The sequence below is a fragment of the Trachurus japonicus genome, chromosome 12 (genome assembly GCF_045865225.1).
Source record: "Trachurus japonicus isolate A0001 chromosome 12, Traja_1.0".
Classification (NCBI taxonomy): Eukaryota; Metazoa; Chordata; class Actinopteri; order Carangiformes; family Carangidae; genus Trachurus; species Trachurus japonicus.
In genome coordinates this window covers 11,724,672-11,746,316 of record NC_140918.1, presented here as the reverse complement: position 1 = coordinate 11,746,316, position 21,645 = coordinate 11,724,672, and the positions used below count along the sequence as shown (strand labels likewise).

The 21,645-nt window shown below is 42.2% G+C and overlaps 1 protein-coding gene across 2 annotated transcripts; it reads right to left on the bottom strand.

The window, feature by feature from the left end:
• Window positions 1-327: 327 nt before the first annotated feature.
• Window positions 328-19,353, bottom strand: LOC146977176 (lysosome membrane protein 2-like). 2 transcript variants are annotated; one of them, XM_085793166.1, is made up of 13 exons: window positions 18,851-19,353; window positions 12,553-12,710; window positions 11,886-12,033; window positions 11,506-11,691; window positions 11,321-11,412; window positions 10,029-10,148; window positions 5,045-5,223; window positions 2,996-3,114; window positions 1,923-1,996; window positions 1,432-1,489; window positions 1,083-1,235; window positions 897-935; window positions 347-606 (listed from the first exon to the last, which is right to left on the bottom strand). In XM_085793166.1, exons 1-13 carry the CDS (start codon window positions 18,971-18,973, stop codon window positions 496-498), a joined length of 1,560 nt encoding a protein of 519 aa, XP_085649292.1. In that variant the 5' UTR covers window positions 18,974-19,353; the 3' UTR covers window positions 347-495. The 2 variants fall into 2 exon arrangements, with proteins under 2 accessions (XP_085649293.1, XP_085649292.1); XM_085793167.1 differs by lacking the exon at window positions 897-935 and having other exon boundaries at window positions 328-606.
• Window positions 19,354-21,645: the final 2,292 nt, after the last annotated feature.

The window sequence follows — 21,645 nt, the reverse complement described above, 5'->3', positions numbered from 1 at the left end:
AATCACCCTCTATGCCCTGTTTTAAATCAATCACTCGCTAACAACGAGGTGAATGAGGTGAGACCCTACACACCTTGTGCTCTCCATCAGACGTGTAGCCTGTTGTCAAGTTTTTACGTGACCAGCAAACGGATGAGAAGTAGCCCTTCACAAACACACGCAGTGTTTTCAAATGAATGTCAAACTTTTTTTTAGCAGGGAATATTGTGCCCCAGACCTGGACCTATAGGCAACGCTCCATGAGTGAAAACTGAGTACATACAGCATAGTATGTTTGGGACTAAAATCCTGCCCCTCCCCTGTCCTGTTCCCCTTCGGCCCCTCCCCCCTCCCCCACATCAATAACAAACTGATTTACAATGATAAAGGATATTCACAAATTTTTCCGCAATGTTTTTTTTTTTCTTTTCTTTCTTTCTCCCACCCTCCTTCTCTCTCCAGATTTGTATTTATAATCTTTCTTTCTTTCTAACCACTCTCTCTTTCTCCCTCTTTTCAGGCTTGTGGGTCGGCTTTAGCTGTCAAACCAATATAGGTCCCATTCTGGGGATCATCCTTTTCCTTGTCACTGACTGGAGCGTAGGAGGTGTCGTCCTCAGTAGAGGTCTGTAGCAGGAGGTTGAGGATAAAGAAAAAAACATATTAGAAAGACTGATGATGCAAAAAACAACAGATTAAAACACATGTCATTTCTCTTAATACATTAAAAACACAAGAGGTTTCCTGTGTGTCGCAGCAGAATTATTTTAGAAAGGGTGAAAACATGTGGTTGCATACTGAAAAACTGGATTAAAGGTGCATATGGACATGTGTGTGTGTGTGTGTGTGATAGATAAAGTGAAAGAGAAGTAGAAATAATATAGAAAAACATAATAATCAAAGCATAAAAAACTTACATAGGCAGGCTTGGTAAACACAATGCGCTTAACTTCGTTCTGCACAGAGACACACGGTGATAAATACACATGCACAAAGCCATTAGTGTGTGGTTAAGCATAAATTAACACCAATTACGTATCAGCACGAAGCGAGCCAAACTGTGAGTTGTTACGGTCTGAGTGCGGTGAGAAGCGGAGTCGTACCTTCTGCCTGCGGTCCCGCACCAGCAGGATGATGAAGACGACGAGCATGATGACGCCCAGTCCCACGATCATGAGCGGGAAGTTGGACACCACGGCGACGATGGTCAGCAGCTTGTGCACTCTCGCCGCAGACGCATCATCTATCACCACGCTCTGTTTATTTGAAGGCATTTTCACAGATACGTCAGGGAAATACCGTTTGTAGCATCTCCTTCATAAAACTTTCTAATAACGTTATTCCAACAAAGATTCTGCAGAAAAACAACAACAACTTTACAGTGACGCACTAAGTTATAAATGTGTTCAAGCTGACTGACTGGAGTTAGAGGTAACCTGTTAGGTTTCTTACCTCATTGAGGAACATTACAGGGAGGACGATATCTCTGTTAGAAAATGCGCTGGTTGCCCTGTGATAAAAACAATAGAGTGTCAAGCAGACATATATTATATAGTACAAACACACACACAGACATTCATGCATTAATAGAAAAATCACACACATCCCAGGAAGGGTTTCTGACCCGAAACGTTACTCCCTTGTTTTGGTGATAAATACATTTTTGCTCTGGAGCTGTTGTTGGTGTGCGGACTTTCTTTTTTTCCTATTCATTTAGTTATTCACATGTCTATTTAAAAAACCAAGTGCATTTACATTATGTGAAATGGGACTCCCTATGAAGCTGAAGAGCTTTTTGAATGGGGCACAAAGAATAAGTAACACATGTAACAAATAATACAACACATTTTACAAGACAAACCCAAAATACACACACACACACACACATCCATCAAGACCATGGAATAACAATACTTGGTTTAGGTTTGGATGGAGGTACTCACGGAAAACCCAAAATTTTGCTGAGCAAGATGTTAACCTGTGCTCTCTTGTTTGCTCGTACGATCACTCCGGTGGTCTGTCAACAAAAGAATAAAATATAGTGTTAAATAAAGTGGCTGTTGGGGCGGAGTTTAGCTCAGTTGGTAGAGCACCCGCCCCATGTGTTGAGGCTATAGTCCTCGCTGCAGGCGGCCCCGGTTCGAGTCCCGCGTCGGACGGCCCTATCCTGCATGTCATTCCCCCCATCTCTGCCTCCCATTTCCTGTCACACTCTCAACTGTCCTATCGAATAAAGGCATGAAAAGCCAAAAAATATACTTAAAAAAAAATAATAATAAATAAAAAATAAAGTGGCTGTAATAGTAGCCACATAACAGACAATGAAGTCAAATCTGGTGCTAAGTGGTGAAAATATACAGTATCATATATAAAAGCACTGGCATAGAAATAATCCACTATAGACATATCTTTCAAAGTATTGAGAGGGAAAGTGTCAATCTAGAGGAGTTAAATATATTACATAATCCATAATTTCACATTGTGTAAAAAACTTGATCAAAAGAAATAAGACCTTTTTGACACTATTCGTAAAAAAAAAAAGTCACATGACTATAATTTTTAATATCAGTGAATAATATTTTATATCTATATTTAGTTACATTTAGTTAAATTTATGGCATTTCAAGATCATCTTACTATATGCTTTGTGCAGAAAAACCTTGGTAACTGTAACTGAGGAGTGAAATCATTATGTTGCTCTGAAAAGTAATACAATATAAGTGGCATGAAACTGAAAATATTCAAGTGAACTGTACTTTATATTGCCATTTGCCGGTATAGTGACGCCAGTGCAGGTGATAAAATCCTGCACTAGCCCTGACTGGCCACTAGGTGGTGCAGCAGCACATCTTAATATAACAGGTGTCTCTCCTCACCACAGTGCTATGAAGTAACTTGGCTCCTATAGGAGTATGAGTCACAGCAGCACAAATGAGTCACAGTATTTATGTTACTAATCACAGCAGCTGAACTAAAAGTGCATTGAAGGCCGATGAACTCCGGCCTGGTTCCTCACCGGGTTAAGGTCCAGGAAGGTTTGGTGGTGCTCCCTCTGAGGGGACATTCCTTCGATGGCTTCGGGGTATTTGTCCTCCGCCAGGTAGAAGTGAGGGAAGGAGGCGACGACCGGGGCACCTGCGTGAGGAGAGGAGGGGGGGAAAAAAAGAATGAATCAAATATAAAAAGAGTCACAACAGAAGTGAATGTCGGCCGTGACAAATGGAGTGCTTCGTCCTCTGTGACAATGTCGCCCCATTCTGGTTTAATGAGACGTGAAACATAATTATGACAAGAGGGACTTGAGCTGCCACATGCCTCCATAACAAGGAATTCCTCATTCATTTGGCTAATTCACACATTAATTAGTGATTATTATATTTCCAAGAATATCAGGGTTTTTTTCCCTTCTAATTAATATGCTAATCTGTACAGCGAGGAGCCTCTGAAGTCAGTGTATAGTGTTTGTACGTGATGCTGCGACATAAATATCTCAACTCTTGATACAATTAAGTAATTAATCATCGCAACATTTCCTGCTGTTTGATGTCCGATCTTATCAACACACATGGGAGCCTTCAAGAAAGACCATCAGATATAATCTAACCTCCGACTCAGGACACAGGGCTTGTTATTCATGGTCAACCTCCTAAAAACATAAAAAATAAACAATAAGTACATAGATGGACAACAACCTCGGCGGCAGATCTAGAATGACCGCTTGTGTTATCCAGATACGGAGGCATGTAACTCTTGCTAAGTTTCCTTCCTTATATTGTCCACGGGAGACATCGCGTTCCTGCGATCTCATCTCGGTCACGATAAGGAACATAAAAGCCTCCGGTGGGTTTGGTTCAGGGCCCATCTGCTCCATGAGAAGCACATATGTGTGTGTGTGTGTGTGTGTGTGTGTGTGTGTGTGTGTGTGTGTGTCTGTGGCGGCAGCAACAACAAAGTCAGATGGCGGTGCGGTCAGAGCTGCTGCTGCTGATGAAGTGGGGCAGAGGTGACAGTTTTCCTGCTCTTGTGTTTGGCAACAGACACACACACACACACACACACACATACACACACAAAAAAAAACACTGGACACCAGCAGTCACCTGAGAGGCTTTTCCCATTACAACCCCACAAGGTCGATGTAGCACAAACACACACACATATTTGTATGGGCATACTTATAAGCACCATTAATCCTTGAGTTTCTTCAACTTATCCCTGAAATCCACCTGATTTCTGTTGTTACTAAACACCACATTCATGCTCCTGTGTGATCTCGACCTGTTTTGATTGTTTCTTTTTTCTTATAAAAGCTCTTATGAATGTTTTCGTTAGTTTACTTTCCATTCATTTCAGCACAATATGGAAAAAATCAACTCTTATCTATCCTCCTGTCTGTTTTTAATTTTCGTCAGCATTATCGTTGTGCAAAACCTTTCAAATCGACCTTTGACACAAGAAAATGAGACATGATTTCTTGCCGGGAAACCAAACTGGATCAAGTTACGAGTTGCGCATTGATAGTGAAATAAATACACAGTAAAAGTTCCCACAAGGGTATTAAAACAAAATAGCATTATTCTTGCACTGGGAATGAGACACGAGGGACAATTGGACAGTGAACACAGCCTCTAAGATAATGCTTGGTTATATTCAAGGCCAGAATCAGGTGACAGGGCTTAGTCCACTCAGCTACTGGGTCAGTCATGGTCAGATGGTGCCTGAGGTGTGGAGAGGGTTGGAGAGCTGTGTCACATGGGTCATTTAGGGGGAATTACCAGTACTGGTGATAGCAGGAGAGAAAACAAGAGGGGTACTTGACTGATGTGAGAATTACTTGGGTCATGAAAGCAGAAAGAGCGCGGGCGACAAAAGTCAAGAGATCTTAGCTAGGAAAGTTGTGCGTCAGGGGGGAGGCACGCGGGGAAAAGTGTTGATGTTGTAGCAGAAATCATCATTTGTGTCAGCAGAACTGCGTTGAACAAGAAGGGAGGTCGCGTGACAGTGCAAAAAGTGATAATGTGTCTGTGTGTGTGTGTGAGAAAATGTGCACAAAGCTGACATTTACCTTTGCGACAGGGGCTGACCTTGAGGAGGCCCGTTCCCAGGCACTCCTTCTGGGTGACGCAGAAACCCTCGTTGTCTGGGTTCTCATCCTTGCTGGCCAGGACGGAGCGCGGCGGCGTGAAGCGGTAAGCAGGGATTCCCTTCACCTCCACTTCTTTCTCAAAGTCCATATAGATGGTCCTGGAGTGGAGAGAAGAGGAGGAGGAGGAGGAGGAAGTTAGTCATACGTCAGTGTGAGTTTATGAGTTGAAACCAAAAACAAAAACTGAAACAACAGTATCATATCTATTCTAAGCGGGATTGTTAGAAAAACTGCATTAAACAGGAAGGCAAAGGCAATAACAGGACAGTGGTGTCTCAACAGGGTTTGTATACAGGTGCATCTCAATACATGTACATTAGAATATCATGGAAAAGTTTATTTATGTCAGTAATTCAATTCAAAAAGTGAAACTAATACATAAAATAGATCCATTTAATTTGTTTTAATTGAATGATTATGGCTTAGATTTAATGAAGACCTAAAATTCAGTATCACAAAACATTTGAATATTACAAAAAACATTTTTAATATGGAAATGTTGGCCTTCTGAAAAGTATGTCTGTCTATATGCACTCAATACTCAGTTGGATCTATCTGACTTGAACTACTGGAAATGGACTTTTCGATTATATTCTAGTTTATTGAGATGCACCTGTAGAACCGGTGCCATTATATTTTTGTGTTGAGGAAGTGTTGAAGTGGTTGGCACTGTCGCGTCAGAGCAAGGGGGTTTGCTCTCCCTGTGCGTGTGTGGGGTCTCTCCTGTGTACTCTGGCTTCCTCTCACTCACCAAAACCATTCACACTTAATTGGCGACTAGGTGTGAATGGTTGTCTGTCTGTCTGTCTGTATATGTTAGCCCTGTGACCAACTGGCAACTTGTTCAGGGTGTACCCCGCCTCCCACCCTAAGTCAGCTGAGACTCCCCCATGACCCTTCAAGATTAATAAACCAAAACCCAAAACCAGAACAACAATGGTTTGCTGTGAAGAAATTACAGATAGAAACTACCCGAAACAAAAAAAAAACATCTTCAGGTTTTCACTGACTCGACCATTCTTCTCAAATCCTATGGAGGAAACCTTTTTTTCAGTGTGATGTTGACCTTTCCTTTGGGCTGGGAGTGGAGAAGTTGTAACTGATTACTTCTAAACGTCTGTTGCGTTTTCACAGCTTTGCGAGAGAATTACATTATTGTGAGCCCCTTCGTCCTCCTTCTGTGTGTCCGCCGCTCTGTCCCGTCTAGGGAATCCCGACGATTCTCAGCGTGAACAAAGGAGCCTGTATAGCCTCTGCCAACTGGCTCGGAGGATGCAGCCTTAAGCTACGCAGCCCACCAATTGTGCAACAATACTGTAAAGACCTTTCCCTTGACCTTCGTGAGAGAAACCAAAGGAAAACTGAAGACTGATGTGTTTCTTCCCTAGAATTGGGTAGAAAGCCTCTCCCTTGTACTACAAGTACAAGCCATGAGAGCCTTTAATGTGTATTGATCACATATAAACAAAGAAAAGAAAACCTTGGCTCTTTTGGACTGAACTCCAGCCAGAATGTAAGGGATAAGAATTTATCATTTAATCTTGTTTTCATATTTTTAGGTGTTTATGACAGAAGAAAATCAAATCATCTCTTTTAAAATAAAGCTCACGGCTACTGGAGCTTCCAACGTGCGGACAAACAGGAGTTTGGTATCTGAACAATGACACCTGTCTGCAGTTCATCACAATCCTAGGGGTTTTTTGTGGTTCAGCTGTCGTTCACTGGATCAAAGGGGTCGCAGGCCTCGTTTGGGTCACTGATGGGAATTTTCTTCAGTTTCGCAGACCGGTCCCAGATGTCACTAAACTAAACACATGTTTCAACTGAATTCTCTCTGGGGGATAAGACGGCTAAAAAAAAAAAAAAACCAAGCCAAGCCAAGCTGTGCGTGTGAAAGGTGAACATGCATGACTTAATTGAACATTTCCCCTTCGGATTATGTTAAAAAAGTACAGGAAACAGGGAGGGTGTCCTCCCTTTAGTCACAATAACACACACAGCCATGGCGGGGCCACCAGGCAATGAATAAGTAGGTGAAAGTGTTCAGTAAACATTTGGGACGGGGTTTTGACACGCTTCCAATCAGAGTCAAAGGTACAACCATGCCCCGGCAACAGATTCTTTCCACTCGACGAAAAAGGGGAAGATGTCTCGTGATTATTTTCCAGGTCAAGGTTATTTTGAAGCCCACGTCGTGAACTGGAGCGAGGACACAGTTTCCTCAGCAAAACCGCATTTCACAAGACTTAGCATTCGCGAAATGAGACCCCGAGGAACAATTCACCAGTCGGTCGGTCACTGTGCGAGAGGTGGTTCTTTTTTAACATTGAGCTCTGGGCTTTTCAAAGAAGAAGAAGTCTCGATGCTGAAACTCTCCAGAGGATCCACTTCAAATCTGAATGTCCTCATGAGCATTAGGCCTGAACATGTCTGGCAGTGAAAAGCAAGTTGGATGCACACGGGCTTTTTAAACATGGAAAACATGATTAAAGTTGTTTTTTCCAGCTGGACAAGAACAGGAACTTCCCACACACATAAATATGTCCTTAATACAAATTAATACTTGTCAACGACCATTTAACTGTTTTCATTCTCACTGCCTCAGTTTTCTTTTTTTCTACACTTCCTCACTTGCTCGCTCTCCATCTCCATTATTGTCCACACCGACACTCTGCTTCATGTAAAAACGCCTCTCCATTTAGTGTTTTTAGGAAACTGGCATGTTAGCCCCCATAATATAGGCAGCAAAGCTTTTGTTGAGAAAACAGAGGTCACCTGCGGCGCTGTTTGTAAGTGAGCAGGATGTTATGTTAACAATCCATGGGATCCAAGTCCTGTGAACATACCATAACAGATATGAAAGCCGGTGGGCCTGTGGTGAGCCGCGTCCAGCATGTTCACTTCAAGCCAAGCACCAGAAATAGAGAACACTTAACTCACTGCATCATCATCACTGCTGGTAAAATATCACACAGTATATGGGACAAGAGGTGACAATGGGACAAATGGGAGGATGCCGATCCTTTTGCTATTGCCATGACAACAAATACAACGCCTTTGATGTCTGAAGTAGTGGGTCAACTCCTTGCATGAGCGAGTTGTATTTGAACCTTACCCCACCCTTCGAAACAAGTGTGCTAAATGCTAACGTCAGCGTGCTAACACACTGATATTAAGCAGGTGTAGCGTTCCCCATTTTCTAATTAACAGAAAACACAGTGCAGTTAGGGGAGGCACAGGTTAGCACCCTCGACTCTCAGCAAGAAGGTTCCTGGTTCAATTCCCCGGGGCCTTTCTGCGTGGTTTGCATGTTCTCCCTGTGCCTGCATGGGTTAGGGATCTCTCCGGGTTCTCCAGCTTCCTCCCACAGTCCAAAAACATGCACACTAGGTGGAATGGTGATTATAAATATGACTCATTTTTCCAGGAATTAAAGCAACACTAGGGATGCACATTTAGATTTTTTTTTCTGACCGTTAACTGATTGCAGGGGTAATCTACGATTCTTTGATGTTGTTGTTTTTTCCCTGTTATAAAGCACAACATGCCCTGCAACAGCTGAGCACGGCCACATCCACTGTGCTCTGGCTCAGCCGGATGGAGGTTCGATCTTCACATGTTGAACTGTTTTTATTAGGGATGTGCACGGTTACCCGAGTACTCGAGTACCCGAGTAGGCAATCTGCTAATCGGTTATGAATTATTACCCGTAGTGTTAAACAGTTTCGGATCAAGCAACATGATTTTTTGCTGTGTAAAAGCATTTTTGGATCGAGACTCGAACTTTCAAACCTTTTTATAGAATGTGTAGTGGTTCCCTCGGCGTAAGCCATCGGGAGGGAGACGACAGGTGTCATCAAGTCTGTTAGAAAATAGGCTTTCAGTTTACAAACATTATGAAACATTCCCAGTTATTTCCTGAGACGATACGAGGCAGAGAGGGGCGTAGGCGCCAAAACTTACTACTAATAAATAGGCACCGCTAATGTCTGAGAGAAAAAAAAAGAAAAGTTTTCTCCTCCGAGGCAGCCGGGGCACAAAGATCCACATATGCCCCATATGTGCATTTCAAACTCCAGTCTCTACTCTTATTATCCACCTGATATTTTGTCTGACGACGCTGTGTGTCGGGTAAGACCAGGTTAGGTTACTCAGTTAGAAAATTACGAACAGGAGAGGATCCTCTGTGGAGCTGCAGGTGAACCGACTGGAGAGTGCAGCGCCGTTCTTTTTTTTCTTTGCAGCGCCGTTGTGACAGGTGATGCACATCTATGTCCGTGTAGGCTACATTTGTTGTCTGACCTTCCTTCATGGGGACTGTGCTGCATAACTGGCACACACAGTCAGTCCTCTATTGTAACTTTTTGCTGCGAAATATGTCTGAAGGCACCAGTGGAAGTCTGCACGTGTCGACACACACTCCCCCATGAGTTGACGACATAAGGAGCTAATGCTGCGTTCCTACCCGAACAAGAAAGTTACAGAGTGCAGTTGCAGACGGCGCGACCCTGCTCAGGCTGCAGCGGCGGCACGATTCGTCCTATTGACCGTTTTTCTACCACTTCAATGAGTTTAGAAACATTATTTTCAGGTTGAAAAACTACATAGTGTTCCTTTAACTTTGGTCATGAACAAAGTCTTTGAGAACTTTTGACCTTCTGGTGGTGCTAGAGGAGAAGTTCATTTGAGTTCATGCTCTGCACAACATGAACATTGGCACCACTTTTTATGACAATCCATCCGAAGGCTGTTGAAATATTCAAGTGTGGACCAAAGTGGTGGAGCAACCAACTGATCAGCCAACCAACCAACATTGAGCCAAGTGTGATGATTTACCCATGCTGAAGTGTAAGAAGAGGTTAATAAGCAGGCTGCAGGGAGGCACTGTGGTGTTACACTGTACCTGCAGAGGTCTGGGGAGAAGATGTGAATGCGTTCCTTCTTTTCCAGCAGGGGATGGAAAGCACTTCCATCCGATCCACTGATGCTGTTGCTGTAATTAGTGCTCCAGTAATTCAGCTGTCTGCAAAACAACACAAAATCAAAAACCATCAGTATTTGATGCAACATACAAAGCAGCTTAAGATCCTTTTTTTGTCTTATTCAGACATAAACAGAGTAAAAACAATACCAAGTTTGTGGATAAATCATCAAAAGCCCCATCATTATCGACTCCATCTTAATAACAGTAAATTACAATGAAATGTTTGGGTGATTTTTTATCTCAAAGTCACACTTGAAAAAGGCAGCTTCCCAAGAGTAAGAAGGGTAATTACTGCAGGGGAACTGAGGGTAAAATGGGCTGTCAAAGGTCACTTAGAAACCATTATTAAGGCATTCCACATATCAGGATGTCCTGCCCTGTATTCTGCGCTACCAGCCCAGACCAACCGGCAAACAAACACGCAGCTAGTACATTGCTATTATTGGCCAAAAGCTGTAGATTTGAGAAACATTTTGATCCAAAGGTTACCCCACTGAAGTTTGTTTCATCACAGTGGATAAACACAGATTTATTCTTGTTACACAAAGATTTGTGTGCACTACAGAATAAACCCGAATGACAAACTGGTTAAGGTGGACATGCTTTACCAGGCAAACTTCAGTTCAGTTGCATCTCAGTCCAAGAGAAATGAAGATAATGTAAACTGTCCAGAATGTGATTGAAGTCCACCGAACACTTTGAGGTTCACATTGATGAGTTCTTAAACTCTAAGGGCCACAGGTGAGTCAAATTATTCATTAATTAATTAATTATAAGTTGAGGCACTTCAAACCTAATATTAGTCCTTACTTGAGCCCTGATATAAATTCCTAATTACCTGAAAAACCACATATTCTACAGAAAAAGTCAAACATATCGTTTCAAGGGCCACAGCAGATGCTCCCACGGACCAATACATTTCCAATATATTATATAGAGTGTATAGCTAAATGACACTAATAAAATGTACCTTGCAAAATCTACCTTTACCTTGCATATATACAAGAGAGTTAGGTTTCTTATAAAACTAAAATATTATGAATCTTGTATGCTTTGTTTTACCTGTATTTTATCCTGATTTGTGTGATATAAATGAAATATATGAATGAATGAATGAATGAATGAATGAATGAATGAATGAATGAATGAATAAATGAATGAACAGAGAAAGCGAGAGAGTGGGGGTTTGTATGAGACTGCATCAGTGCTACCTTTGGCCTTTCCATGTTTTCACCCGTCCATAATCCAGGTAGTTCTCCACTCCAGTGTGGAAGATAAACTCCCCGTCGTTACTTCCATTTTTCTAAATAGCATGAATGAACACATGGTCATGTTATTAAGCACACTCTAATATTTTTTTTTATCATAAAGAATGAATTAATAGAGCTGTACATGCCTTGTGCATGAGACCAAACTCCGGTTCCACAGCAGATGACGCTTTCGAGAGACGTTCCAGCAAGGGATCTGTGTAGCCCCACAGAAATTCATCCACAGGGCGGCTAGTGAAGACCTTGCTTTTTGAAGCTGTGATCGCAAAACCTGCCATCATTTTGGCAAACCCCGTGGCTTTAGTCATTACAGCCTGAACACAGGAAGTAGAGCAGAGTGGAGAGGAGATGTTAAAGAATGTAGGATGACATGACGGCCACAGAGGTCGGACTAAAAAAAACAAAATGGAGAAGGAAATCATGCAAGTTACAGAACACATACTCCACTTTCCCCCACTTGGATGTCGGCTTTCCTGTATGTGCTTGAGACATTCGGTTCATGACTCACCCAAAGAGGGATGTTGACAGTGGTGATGATATCCTCAGCTGGGTCTCCCACAGACTGCTCCCTCAGAAACACAAAGCTCTTGGTGTTGTACGCAATCACCATTGTGTCATTTTCCACCATGCTCACGTTGTCCTTGTACCTGTACTCCCTACACAAACATAATAAGACATTAAATTATTTCTTTTTTTCTTCATTAGATTGTCTAGATTTGTTCCTGTGTTACAAATGAGCATCACACAGCAGTAATAACTCACAAAGTACTAGGGGTGTTAATCACGATACGATATTATCATGCTACTGAAGTTACAATATGATATTATTGTAGTTTTAAACACTATGCAATATCCTGTGTATTGCAGTAACATATTGTGACACACATTATGACTTTCTGCAATGGAAATTATGTCTCGAAAAGAAAACTTATAAGCATCAGTTTTTTCTAATATGACAGTTGTCAGTCATGGGAGACGTGAATCGTGCGGGAACCCACATGACACATAACCAAAATGAATCATCTGTTCTCAACTACTGCTGACTCTGCAAAGCCTAACTTTGGATGTATGAATTTTCGAAAATGAGCCACTCAGTAAACCGAACAAATCTGAGCAACAACAACGGTCCTCCTTCCTGGTGGCATTTTCATTTCCTGTGTGCAGTTAGGTCCCACCTGTACGTGTAGGGTCCAACCTGGTTGAGCACCGGCTTCTCTCCTGCAAGGATCTCGTCCCCATTGGTCACATTGAAGAAGAAGAACTGCATGTAGACGGGAGGGGGAGGGGTTTTCCACGATGCAAACACACGGCTGCCCTCCACCAAAACAATCTCCTGTTGACACATAAAATGCATGTTTTCAGTTTAAATGGATGGACATATACATCAATGCATTAAACACCAATTACATTCATATCAACATAAAACACAATATGCTTGATACATACTATTATACAGGGTTTTTGCTGGACAAACCGAGTTAAATTAAAACAACCTTTAAGACATGTTTAACACCACACTGAATACAATGGAAGAAAAGTTAAGTAGACGTAGAGGTGGAAAAGATACCAGTGAAAACCAAAAGGAACAATAAGACTTACAATTATTTAAGTATATAAGCGCAAGCATTGTTTTGAGGAACAACATTTGAGAAATGATATTATAGCCTACACTTACATGAAAAAAAGACTTCATTTTTTTGATCAACTGATATCAGAGACCTAAGACTTTCAATTGGTGATGGATTTTCTGCAGAAAGGTGCAGAAAGGTCTTTGCAACAGTGCACACATGTTCAAGACATTTCACTACCTCTTCCCTGTAAAAACAGCCCTGAGAACAAAAAACATCCTTGAGGGGATGGGAGAGGGGGGGGCTGCTGTCTGAGTGCAAGACAAGTGCATTGGCTGCTCATATGAATGGCATTAAGGGAGACCCCGTTGTCAGCGGTTGCCATTGACAATGGGCTACGCTTTCGGGGGAGAGCTGCCGACGGATCATGTGATGCAGAGAGCTGGATGCCCACTGGTTGCTCGGGACTGTGACCTTAATCATCTGAACCACATTCCTGAGGACCAAACCTTCTGAGGCCCCCGATAGTGCAGCGCAGGCACAGATTTCTCTACTATCCTGTTTCATTACACATGATGGAGATAGAGAATCCTCACAGCAGATATCGCTGTCTCTGGAGGACGACTGTCCCCAGAAACCTTTACTTTACTGAGAAATGTAGGGAGTGGAAGACGAAGGAAGGGGGGGAAAGGATTAGTATTTCCTTTAAAGACACATCAAGAGGAAATCTCACTTTGGCCTAATTGTGTCAGATTTGGGCTTAAATTTAAAAGCAAAACTTAAGCAAAAAAAAAAAAAGCCCTGAAAAAACAGCAGAGCAAAACCAATGGGTCCCATTATTTCAGAGTACACCCCCCCCCCCCCCCTCTTCTGGGGGTCCCTTCACAAAAGATGAGCTGAGTAGCCAAGGACAATGAAGCTGTCACCCTTAGATTGAAGAATGGGGAGCGTGGTCATCCTTTCACGCTTCGAACCCCTAATATGGCGACCCCCCCCCCCCCATCTCCCCGTAACCCCCCAGCATGCTACATGAAATACCGCATGGAAAACAGGAACAGAGGAGCCCTCTCATCTCAGTGCTTACCCACCGCCATTATTACACCACTCCCTATATGAAAACACATGTAGCAGGTGAATACACAGGCTGCTCCTGCTTTGATGTAGAGACAGACGCGAAAAACACCGGGCACAGCGAGAAGCTATTCGTTCAACCCTTGAACCGTGGTGCACCAGCTTTGCATATTGTAAAAAAAGGGTTTGTCCCAGTAGTAACGAAGCTCTGTCAGCTCAACTGTTAGTCCGGCCCTGCTACTACCGAAGCCATCAAAGTCATATTAAGGGTCATTTAGTTGTACATTAACTATAACTCCCAGTGTGGGAGAGTTTCAAACACATTCTAATGAAATGCAGTGGGTGATGTGTTGGTTTGTTTGTTTGTTTTTTAGGCCACAGAGACAAACAAAACAAAAGGTGGGTGGTGTTCTGGGCCGGCGCCAGCGCCAAGGGAGAGTGTTTTTCATATTCATTTATATCTGAGTGGCTTTATGGATGGCAATGTCACCTCTTTTGTTTCATAATCAAACAACTTTTGAAGAATTAATGAATTAACAACAAAAACAATTTAATGTGTTGCCTTGAAATTTGGGAACATGATTAGATATCCCGCTGCTTCAATCAAAAAAACAAGTTTGGTGGTACAGATAATCATCGACCTGACAGATAACTCCGATAATAACATTTTTCGCAGATCATGCCAATTATAGTTTGCCAAGATTGCCTTGATTTGGTCATTTTCAGTCTGTTTGTCCCCTAAGTTGATTTGAAACAATAATACATGTTGATTTTTGAGTCATAACTGTTCTTGTTTTCGTTGTGATTACAGTAGTGATGTTAGTTATATTATTTGGTTAAGTCAGAGACAGCGCTATAATGGTAAATTCATCTTTACACACTACATCTTAGCCCTTTCTTAACTTCAGGTGTGTATATAAACTATTAAAAATTAAGTATTGGTATCGGTGGGAAAAAAAAGAGTTATCGTGCATCCCTAATATAAAAGCATTTAATGACAGTGGCAATATCAAGATAAGTAACATTACTGGCAGAGCTCCAGAGGCACAACCAAGTCATTCATATGATGAGTATTTAGTGTATGTAACCTTACACAGACTTGCTTAATACTTCAATCCAAATCTGTTTAACTGTTTAAAATGTTTGTGTGAAAGTGTAAACTTGGCAAGACAACCAGCACAGAGGTGGTGGGGGCCACTGGCTGCTGTGTCTATGTCTAGTCTAGTGTCTAGTCTGTTAAATTACCAAATTCCGATTAAGGCACAAGTCATTTTTCACCATCAGCCCATCAGCAGGTCATTGCATACTGACCCTGCTTGACTCACATGGAAGCTGAGTGGCTGCCAGTGCAGTTTCCCAATAAACCTAGCAGTGTGAAAGAAGCTTAGCACACAAAGAGAATCTGCTGCTGGGAGGCTATCCGTGGAATGAGATCCTTCACGCTGGTGCAACCGGGGTAAAAGGCGTGGGGTAACTTGATACGGCTGAAATAAATCATCCTGCCAGGCTAGCAGATAACTATGTGCATCTGCATGTGAGAGGCTACGCATGTGTGTCACACCCACACATGTATTTATCAGGGGTTTTCTTAAGTTTTATAAACAGACTTCATACTGTCAACAGTTAGGAAATAGTGCTTGGGGGGCTGTGTCCTGTCTGTGTCAGTCATGCATGCATAAAACAATGTAAGAACGAGTCAACAGACCAAGAGGCCTTTTCATGTAGCTTTGGTTTTAAAGATTCAGCATTGTCTGGTTTGCACTGCAGTTGATTCAGAAACTTGAAATGCGATGATCCAAATGGTCTCATCTTTGAATTTCATTCCAGAGTGTTTGTCAATTTGGGCATTAGCCAGCATGTATTGCTGCGGCCTCAACCTTTGCTAAGGATCGTGACCCCGGTGGACTTACAAATTTTAGTGTATTTAGAAATAACTTCTGTTGCAATGGTTTCTCAATTAAACCACTGCATTCAGCCAAAAAAAAACAAAAAAACAAAAAACCCAGACAGCCAGTAACCCTCTAACACAGCATCAGTCAACCCTCCCCCAGGTCCATTGACCTAAGAAGTTTTATGTCCTGGGGGTGTGGTTACACCCTTACCCATTGTTGATCTTTGCTTGAGAGGCAACAGATTGCTCTTTCCTGGGGGGATCCATACAATTATCTTCATTAAGCACTACATAAAGAGTTATTTAGTTACCCCACCACCTGTAGAGCCCCAGCAGATCACCCTAAGGCTAAGGACTTTGACTAAACACTCAGCTTTTTCTTTTTTTTTTTTTTTTTACTGTAACTGACTATAGCCTGGAGGTACGTGTAAACAAACGTGTAAGTGTGGCTGTTAAACAGGGCTGAACCGCCTGAGATCATTTATCTTACTTTATCAGTTCCTCCCACAGGTAAGTTCACTTTGTCTGTTTATTGTTGGCTCCAAGTAAAACAAACACAACTAATTGTAGCCATGAAACTATGTAGTGGTTCAGTGACATGACTCATCTGAAACGTGTGCGAAATTTATTGTGAACCTCTTCCCTGTATAACCTTATCTACTAGCCAATTATTAACTCCATGAATATTTTAATATCGTTTTCATTCTTCTTCACTTCCTGCAGCCATTTATATTACACACCTTTAGAAAAGTCAAGGTTTCTCTATGTTGGACAATTATAAACATTAGGACCAACTCCCAGCATTTGAAGTCCACTGGCCTCTAAAGTCAATACTCAGCCTCTCTGGTAAGAGCTATCTGACACCTGTTTTGGAGAAACAGGTCTGATATGAAAATAAGGATGAAGGTGTGCCATATGATAATACTGAATATGGACCAGTGCTGCTGCACTGTTATCAAAGTAAGGTGAAGCCTGTGGGAACAGCTCCCCCCACCCCCCAAAAAATGTAAAAAACAAAAGTCTGTGGGTTGAAACTTAGGTTGAAGAACACTGATTAAAGTAGGCTATAGGGAACTATTCCTAGAAATGACACTCTACAAAATGAAACTGGAGCAAATGCAACCAAACTAACCCTAACTTCTGCTGAGCTTGTTTGATTCTTTAGCCGTTGTCTCAGCAACCACACAACCCCAAATACACGTTTTCAAGCAACAAACATTTCCCCGCAGAAATGTTTATTGCTTGAAAACGTGTATTTGTGGTCATGTGGTCACTGAGACAACGGCTAAAGAATCAAAAAAGCTCAGCAGAACGGTGTGTGTGAAAGAGGCCGTGAAGTGCATTAATGTGACTCTCCTCTGAAGCTGAGCATCGCAACTCCTTCACAAAGTTACATGCCATCACATTAGTTGTGTAAGGTTAGGATATGGCGCTTAAGGGGTTTTTCAATCTAAACAATACCAAAGCAGAGAGTTTGGTGACCTCATGGGAGTTAATGACTTCACCACCTTTGCTGTCAGTCATTGGCAGTGCGCTACGACCCGTTTGGATTCCTTCAGTGTCAGTGGAGGTCTTCACTGGGAGCCAAATTATCCACAGAGATCAAACAGACCAGAGGATAAAACACTGAATAAAAGCCGTTTCGCAAACGCAAAGTAGCCTACAGTGTGTTCCTAAAGAAAACACAAAAAGACAAATTTGAATATTTTATTCCATTTTCCTAAGTTCAGCGAAAACAAATTTGTTCTCAACTGATTCAGCGTTTTCTTTGACACAAAATACTAACCAATACTGAGAGTAAGCAATGCTGACCCAGCCCTTACAGTACTTATTCTTAGCTGTGGAATTTGCCTCTTGAACCACCTCCTGTCATAATGACAAGCAATGGAGGCACTACCATACATCAGCGGGCCATTAGGAATTCCTCTGGAATCAAGCATCTGTGGGAAACAGGCTCTCTGATAAAGAGTTTCAACACTGTACAAGCCAGTGAACCACAAATTGTATCTACACTTGCAATCAAAGTAACTGTGGGAAAGAGACGTGGCTGATGCACAGCTGGAGCAGCAAATCTAATTTGGTCTACTGCTGTAATTAAGATTCAATTGTGCCATAGACAAAACAATGGTGTTTAAACAATTAGCAGCTATTTTGGTAATTGATTTTCTTCCCAGGTTTGCCAAAATGTCCAGCTTCTCAAGAGGATTTGCGTATTTTCTTTGTAGCCTATAAACTCAGTGTATTTGGGTTTGAGATAAAACAAAGTAGTCGTCATGTATGCATTCACCATATTCTGATTTACTTGATTAATCCATTGACAGATTGACCCATAATTGGAAAAATAATCCTAAAGTGAAAAGCCTACACCCAAATTTCAGGTGGGATATGATAAATTGTTAATCTATTGATCTGCAATGGTCTGCAATTAACACCCCCGCCCCCCTCAAAAAAAGAAGAAAAAGTAGACTAGATAAATAGTTAACAGCTCAATGTACTATCAGTGGCACTTTATGGTTTATGAGCAATAATTGACAGTTGTATTGGCGTTTAAAGAATCATTTAAGATACTAATGATTAATGGATCAGTAATGCGCCTGTGGGCGCAAAGTTTGGGTTGGGTTGCCAGGTTGGGGATATCCTCCCCAGGCATTACCACTTGTGTGTCTGGTTCTTTAATTCATTAGGGAGACCTGTGCAAGAGACTGTTAGTTGGACCACTCACCTGTAAGAAAACAGCTGCACACTTCAGTGGATAACACATCGTAACAAACAGAGCTGCTTCAGTTCACTATTAAAATCTTAACTTCACCGGCTCTTGCTTCATTCAAAGAGGAAGCCATGAATTGACTCATTCAAACTGCCCTGCCTGCATACATACAGTACACCTGCTTAGTGAAAGCATGAGAATGAACTTTGGGTACTTTCTCTTTCTCTCTTTTTTACCTTTTTGAGGCGGTTGAGCATTATAGTGCGGAAGGTCTGAGTCACGAAGAAGCCAATCCCAAGGACCAGCAGCCCGGCGCAGATGATCCCGGCCGCGTAGACCGCACAGGATCTCCGAGTCATATTGGAGGATGGGTGGATGGATGGATGAATCGGTGAATGAAGAGTTTATGTTAAACTCCCCTCTGATGACTTCCTTAATGCAGACAGGCTGCAAAATGAAGAGCTCCGACCGTGTCGTCCACGCTGTTTCCTCTTAGTTGTGTTGAAAAAGTTGTCACAAAGTTTGTGCAGGGTCGTTGCAAAACTGAAAAACTCTCCCCGGACGAACGTCTCAAGTCAGAAAGTAACGGTACGAAGATGTCTGGCTCGTCCAGCCCGCGCTTCCGAGTTGCACACAGACCCGTCGCTGTGTTTACTCGTAGTTAATAATGAAGCGCTTCGCTTTGACAACCACGAGGTCCTCTGAGTCCCTGTGAAGCCACGACCTTAAAACGCAAACAATAAAAAAAAGAAAAAAGTGCCACGGCGCATTTGTAGCGGTTCGTAGCAGCTCCCTCCCTCCCTCTCTCCCTCCCTCCCTCCGGGCGAGGACAGCGCTGATTGGCCGCAGAGTGCTCCCCCGAGAAGCAGCCGAGGGGCAGGGAGGAGGAGGAGGAGGAGGAGGAGGAGGGAGGGGGGTTGAAACTTGGTGGTGAGTTGAGTGCCTATAAGCGATGTTAAAGCGCCTCCGCCTGCAGCAACTTCAAGGACACAACGACTTACTTTGTGTAAACTTGATGCAGCGCTGAGGAGAGTACAATGGTCTGTCTGCCACAGTGTAGAGATACTCCACTACAAGTAGCCTACAAGTCATGCTTTTTCATTTTTTATATCAAAATACAGGAGGGACCAGAGGCAGCTATAGCTACTATATGCAGAATGAATGGCTTGTTTGGCGATTTGTGAAGTGAAATGTCACAGGTTAGAAATGTATTTTTGTTAAAGTAGCCTACAAAAGTAGTCTACAAGTAGCCTATCACCCCAAGCAAAGTCCTCATATTAGAACGTCTCTGCCCCAAGTAAATAAATGCACTATGCAAAACGGGCCATTTGAGAATAATATAGCTCTACTGAATGTGCAATAGAGTCTATGAGAACTTTCCGAAATTATGCCATATTTTTCATAGGCCTACTCATAACTGACGAGAACAAAATCTAACCTTCCTCATTTTCAATGTAATGGTAGGTTATTCCATCCAGGGGAACTGTGGTTAGACACTCAATGTTGCCACATCATAGACTATAGGCTATAGGTTTAAGCGACACACCATGGTTTTATTGATGGTTAACTAATTAATTACTGATGCCTCATATTAGGTACAACAACAGTGGACAATCCTCCTGGCTTCTGTCTGTATACAGCTAGCTCTCTTCAATAGGGAGGCCCCTTCAGGCACCGCTGGACCACCACTCATCTGGAAGAAAGCAGCTGCACAGCTTAGTGGACAACATAACACAGCTTACTTGTCCTTTCCGCCCGTTGTAGCTTAATTCAGCAAGGAAATTTGAACTTCTTTGTACACACTAATGCATTGGATGGATGAACTTGGATTTCTTTTTCTTTCTTTCTTTTCTTTTCTTTCTTTTTTTTTACCTTTTTGAGGTGGTTGTGCAGAAGAGTGTGGGAGGCTTGTATTGACCTGTCAGTGTGGCACAATCACAATGATGGGCAGGTAGCCTAGATGAGCCCGACCACACAGACCACACTGGCTCTTTGTGTCATGTTGGAAGCTGGACAGAGACTGCTAGAAGACTTCTTTACTCCCCCCCCCCAAAAAAAAACGTTGCGAGTGGGAGTGCAAAATGAAAACCCCGACCTTGGCTTTTGGTGTTTCCGTTTTGTTTCGTTGTAATAAAGTTTGTTAAAGTGTGGAAACTTTGAACAAGGATGGCCCAGTCTTAACACCTTCTCAGAGAGGAGTGGTGGGTAGGCTACTAATGATTTTACCAGAAGTAGGCTACTTATTATGCAGAATGGTCTGTTCAGAATGTGGGGTAGTTTCTTTTAATAAAATAACAGTAGGAGGGCAAACATTTAGACCTACTTTTGTGAAAATATAAAGGTATCAGCATCAAAATATAGCAAAATAGATTATTTGTGAATGATAATCAGTTGTGTGCAAGTAGTACGGTAGGTTAGGTGAGTACGCACCATAAGAGAAACAAACCTAATCAAGTCATTACTTCCTATGACCTTTCTTCTTTTCAAGGTTAAGCAACTAGGTCAAGGTCAAGCATACTTGTTCCAAATATGGCTATCTAGGAGAACTTCCTCTGTGGTTTCAGGCTTTCTCAGATCCCTCTCTGTCTCCTCACGTGGTCCCAGACTGAATAGATGATGCCCGCTGAGATCAGGGCTCTGTGGCTTCTTTTATGCCTTTATTTAGCAGTGTGCAGTGGGAAAGTAGAAAGGAAACATAGTGTGACATTGTGTATTGAGTATTGAGGACCATCAAATACAAGTACCTTGAAACTGTCCTTGATTACTTTAACAAATGTGTTCAGTTGCATTACATTACATTATTTTGCATTACTTTCCTATTATTTCAATATCATAACTCTTACTTTTATTGCAACTGTCACACTTCACAGTCTGCTAATTATCTACATTTCCTCTGAGAAATGTTTTTCTCACTTATCTCTAAGCCTAGGCAACCAGGATGTCAACAAAAAACAAAAAAAGTCATGTGCTTCCTCGTACTCAACAGACACTACATCTGTTGCTGTGGTGGCTCTGGTGATGCAAACATAAC